Source organism: Pipra filicauda, unplaced genomic scaffold (assembly GCF_003945595.2).
Source record: "Pipra filicauda isolate LSUMZ 115617 unplaced genomic scaffold, ASM394559v2 scaffold128_size5466820_pilon, whole genome shotgun sequence".
NCBI lineage: Eukaryota > Metazoa > Chordata > Aves > Passeriformes > Pipridae > Pipra > Pipra filicauda.
The window spans coordinates 3628837-3633192 of NW_024103751.1; the positions used below are offsets into that span (position 1 = coordinate 3628837).

At 61.5% G+C, this 4356-nt stretch overlaps 1 protein-coding gene across 1 annotated transcript; it reads right to left on the reverse strand.

Moving 5' to 3' along the window:
• Positions 1–1997: 1997 nt before the first annotated feature.
• Positions 1998–3466, reverse strand: POU3F2 (POU class 3 homeobox 2). The gene has a single exon (XM_027726124.2). The coding sequence runs from the start codon at positions 3391–3393 to the stop codon at positions 2086–2088; it is 1308 nt and encodes a 435-aa protein (XP_027581925.1). The 5' UTR covers positions 3394–3466; the 3' UTR covers positions 1998–2085.
• Positions 3467–4356: the final 890 nt, after the last annotated feature.

A 4356-nucleotide genomic window follows, 5' to 3' on the forward strand; every position in this document is an offset into this window, starting at 1 on the left:
GCATAAGTACACAAACACGCACGCAGACACACGCACATACATGCGCTGCTCCAAGGTCCCACTCCTCTGCTTCCCTTCAGAGCTTTTTGTTTTCCTTTTTTTTCCTTTTTTTTCCCTTTTCTCCCCGTGGGTTTTTCTCTTTTTTTTTTTTTTTTTTGGAAGTTAACCATTTCCCATCAAGATAATGTCACGAAATGCACTTTAAAACTATTAACAAAGGGGTGGAAAAAAACACGGATTGAAAAATGGCATTTTTTTTCCCCACTTAATTTCATTCCCCAGTGAAAGACACAAGGCTGCCCAAGTTAAAACTGGTCCTTTCCTTCAATAAATTATACCACAATCTGACCAAAGGACAAGGGGAGGATGGGGAGGGAGAGGGGCTGGATACGAATAGAAAATAAAATACGAAAATTAAAAGTGGGAAAGAAACGCACACGGTCTCTGCAGAGAGGAGGGGGCAGCGTGTGTTTACAGGCAGTTGTAAGCACCCGACCCCCACCTCGGGCCCAGCAGCTCCTCAGGCTCTCCTTGGCTCTACCTTAATGAGAAACTGCTCATTGAAAGAAAGTTTGAAGGGTGATATCGGCCGGGCTGCCCGGGCTGTGAGACTGGGGATGCCAAAGGCACGAACGCACGGTAGCCGCGGGGGGAGGAGGGGAAGGAAAGGGCGCTGAGGGGGCGGTGGTGGGGAAACTAAATAATCCCCTTTCCCTCTCAAGGAAGTGCCACTTTCCCCGTGAAAACTCTGGAAACATGTTGTTCCCTCTCCGCCTTCCCCACACTGGGCCTTGATCACCCACACTGACACAATCTGGAAGGATTGTACATATTTTTTTCTCCCCTTCTGGCTGGGCCTAGGCCCCTGGACACACTGCCTGAAAATGAAGTTTACTTTGTTGATTTGCATTTATTCTCCCTTCTCCAAACTCGACTCTTGCCATTGAAGGCATATATTAAGCAATTACGAGAGTCACGCCTCTGGAGAACAGAAGCTGGAGGTGCACATATATGTGTATATATAGAGGTTATATATATGTGTATATATGTAAGTCTATGCATGCATGCATATGCATACATACATACACATATACTAATTCTTTTTGCTTCAGTAAAAGGAGAAAATAAGCATTACACGTATTTAAGAAGACTTGTTTATAACAAAAGTTCACAAATACACATAAAGCAAAGGCTAAAACACATTAACATATCGTAGATCGGTCACTGGTTGACTAACGCTTACCGTGGAAAATGCAAGTCATTTGCAAAATTAAGGTCGGAAAGGAAGGGGAAAAAAAGAAAAAATAAAGAGTTTGTTTATGTAAACTTCGATTTTCTTGCAGTGCAAATTGGTAAGGTTAAATACTGTCTACATCAAAAGGGATAGCTTTTCAGTTCTCTTCCTTTTTTTTTTTTTTTTCATATATTCATATAGGGGATCCACAGAAAATAAACACAGCAGCATGTGCCAACACCGAGCGACATTCCACAATGCAGTCTGCCTTTGTGTGGCGGAAGGGGGCTGCAGGGGGGACCCGAGGTGGCTGTGTCCCCCCTTCCTCTCCGCCCCTCCCCGGCAGGGCAGCGCCGCATGTTTTTGCCAGCAAGCGAGAGTTTTGTGCGAACCGCTTTGCCCTGCGCCTGCCCTGCCGGTGCCTGCCCCTGCCCTGCCTGTACCTGCCGCTGCCCTGCCGGTGCCCGCCTGCCTGCCCGTGCGCGGTACTCACTCCACTCCGGTGCACGGGCACTCGTCTGGAAAGGTCAAAATACGGCATCGCACCTGCTACCGTCTAAGGGGACAGTGTGGTGCAGTTGCTTTGTCTGTCTGTCTGTCCGCTGTGATTGGCGCTCGCCCTCTCCCTCGCTCGCTTTTTGTTTTGTTTTCTTTTTTTCGCGTTTTTTGTTTGGTTTTTTTTTTTTTGACTTTTTGTCTTTTTTAAAGATAGGAGAAAATAAAATAATTAAAAAAAAGAAAAACAAAAAAAGAAAAAAGAAGGACAATCAAAAGTTGGGGGAAGGAGAGGAGGAGGAGGAGGAGGAGGAGGAGAGGAGGAGGAGGAGGAGCCGGGCGCCCCCGCCGTGAGTTCACTGCACGGGGGTCTGCACCCCGTGGTGCGGCGGCGTGTCCCTGCTGGCCCCGTACACGTCCTCGGCGCCCGGCAGCGTCCCTCCCGGGGGAGTCATGCGCTTCTCTTTCTGTCTCCTGTTACAAAACCACACTCTCACCACCTCCTTCTCCAGCTGTAGGCTGTCCGCGAGCGAGGTGATCTCCTGGGCGGAGGGCTTGGGGCACTTGAGGAAGTGGCTCTCCAGCGCGCCCTTGACGCTCACCTCGATGGAGGTGCGCTTTTTCCGCTTGCGGCCCTGCGCCGCGATCTTGTCTATGCTGGTGGGGCTGCCCGAGGAGGAGTCCGCTTCCTCCAACCACTTGTTCAACAAAGGCTTCAGCTTGCACATGTTCTTGAAGCTGAGCTGCAGGGCCTCGAAGCGGCAGATGGTGGTCTGCGAGAAGACGTTGCCGTAGAGGGTGCCCAGCGCCAGCCCCACGTCCGCTTGGGTAAATCCCAGTTTGATGCGCCGCTGCTTGAACTGCTTGGCGAACTGCTCCAGGTCGTCCGAGGTCGGCGTGTCCTCGTCGGAGTGCGGGTCGTGGTGCGGCGGTGGCCCGGGGGGCGCGGCGGCGGCGGCGGACGGCGCCGGCCCGGCCGCCCCGGGGTGCGGGCCGTGGGGCGGCGGCGGGTGCTCGGGGCCGTGGTGCGGCGGCCCCGGCGGCGGCTCCTCGTGGGCGTCGCGCAGGCCGTGGTGGTGCAGCCCCGGCTGCCCGGCGCCGAGCATCCCGTTGACGGTAAAGCCGGGCGGCTGCGAGTAGAGCAGCCCCGCCTGCGCGCCGTTGGCCGCGGCCATGCCGGGCGGCAGGTGCGCCGCGCCGCCCGCCCGCCACGCCGCCGCCGCCGCCGCCGCCGCCGCCGCCGCGTGGTGCCCTCCGCCGCCGCCGCCGTGGTGCACCAGGTGCGGCGCCCGCCCCGGCGGCGGGTGCTGCGGCGGCGGCGGCAGCTCGTCGCCGCGCCCGCCCGCCTGCACCACCGCCGGCTTGATGTCGGGCTGGCCCAGCGCGCCCGCCGACCAGGGCGCCTCGCCGCCGCCGCCGCCGCCGCCGCCCCCGCCGCCGCCGCCGCCGCCGCCACCGCCGGGGCCACCGTGGGACAGCGCCGCGATCCACTGGTGAGCGTGGCTCAGCGGGTGCCCGTTGCTCTGCAGCGCGTAGTCCGCCTGCACCAGGGCGCCGGCGTCGCGGTAGCCGCCGCCGGGCTGCATGCCGCCGGGCGGCTCGGCGTGCACCATGGGGGAGCCGGAGGCGAGCAGGCTGTAGTGGTTGGAGGCTGCGGTCGCCATGACTCGCCGAGCCGCACTGATCGCGCCGGTTAAAGGCGCCGCGCATTTGACAGCTACTTTTTCGCCTCGGGCGCCGCGCGGCGCCCGCGCCCCCCCGGCCCGCGCGGCGGGGCCCACTGCGAAGGCACGCGCGGCCGCCCCGCCCCGCCGCCGCGCGCCATTGGCTCCCCGCGCCCTGACGGACGCGGCGCTCCCGGCGACCGCCGCCGCCGCCGCCCGCCATTGGCGCGTCCCTCCGGCGCGTCCCCGCCCCCGCCCCCGCCCCCGCCACGCCCCCCCGGAGCCCAACTCCGAGGGGGAACGGGGCGCGGGGGAGCGGGGCCGCGGGGCGGGGGGAGCGCACGGAGGGGAGGGCAGGGCAGGGGGCGCGCCGCCCCGGCCCCGCCCCGGCCCGCCCCGCCCCGCCGGCGGGAGGAGGATGCTGCCGCCGCCGCCGGTCCGCCCGCCGGCTCCTGTTGCTCTCACCCCACCGCGGGTCTCTGCGCGGATCGCGGTCGGGCCGCCCCGGAGCGGGCGATGCGGATCCGGGGGGTACCGGCCTGCCCGCCCCCAACTTTCTCAGCGCCGCCTCGCAACCAGCCCCGCCGGAGGGGCCGGGGAGCGCCGCGCCACCGGGGGCGGGGAGCCGGGACAGGGCGGCCTCCTCCCTGCCCGCTGGCCCTGCCCTCCCGCCACCCAGTGCTCTCCGGAGCGCCCCGCTTCTCCGGGGATGTCGGGGCTTCGCACCTCGAGGACTGCGGTGGGGGGTATTGTTCTGCTTGTCCCGTCCCTTGGGGATGGGATGCCTGCGGGACCGCCTCGACGGCGCTGGCGGCTCTGCGTTGGTGCGGAAGATTGGGGGTGAGGGGGTGGTGGAGAAAGGAAAAAAAAATAGGAATAAAAGAAGGGGATAGGGAAAAAGAAAAAAAAAAAAAAAAAAAAAGAAGTTGCGGCCCGGACAGGAAGCAAGGAGACCCTGGAACT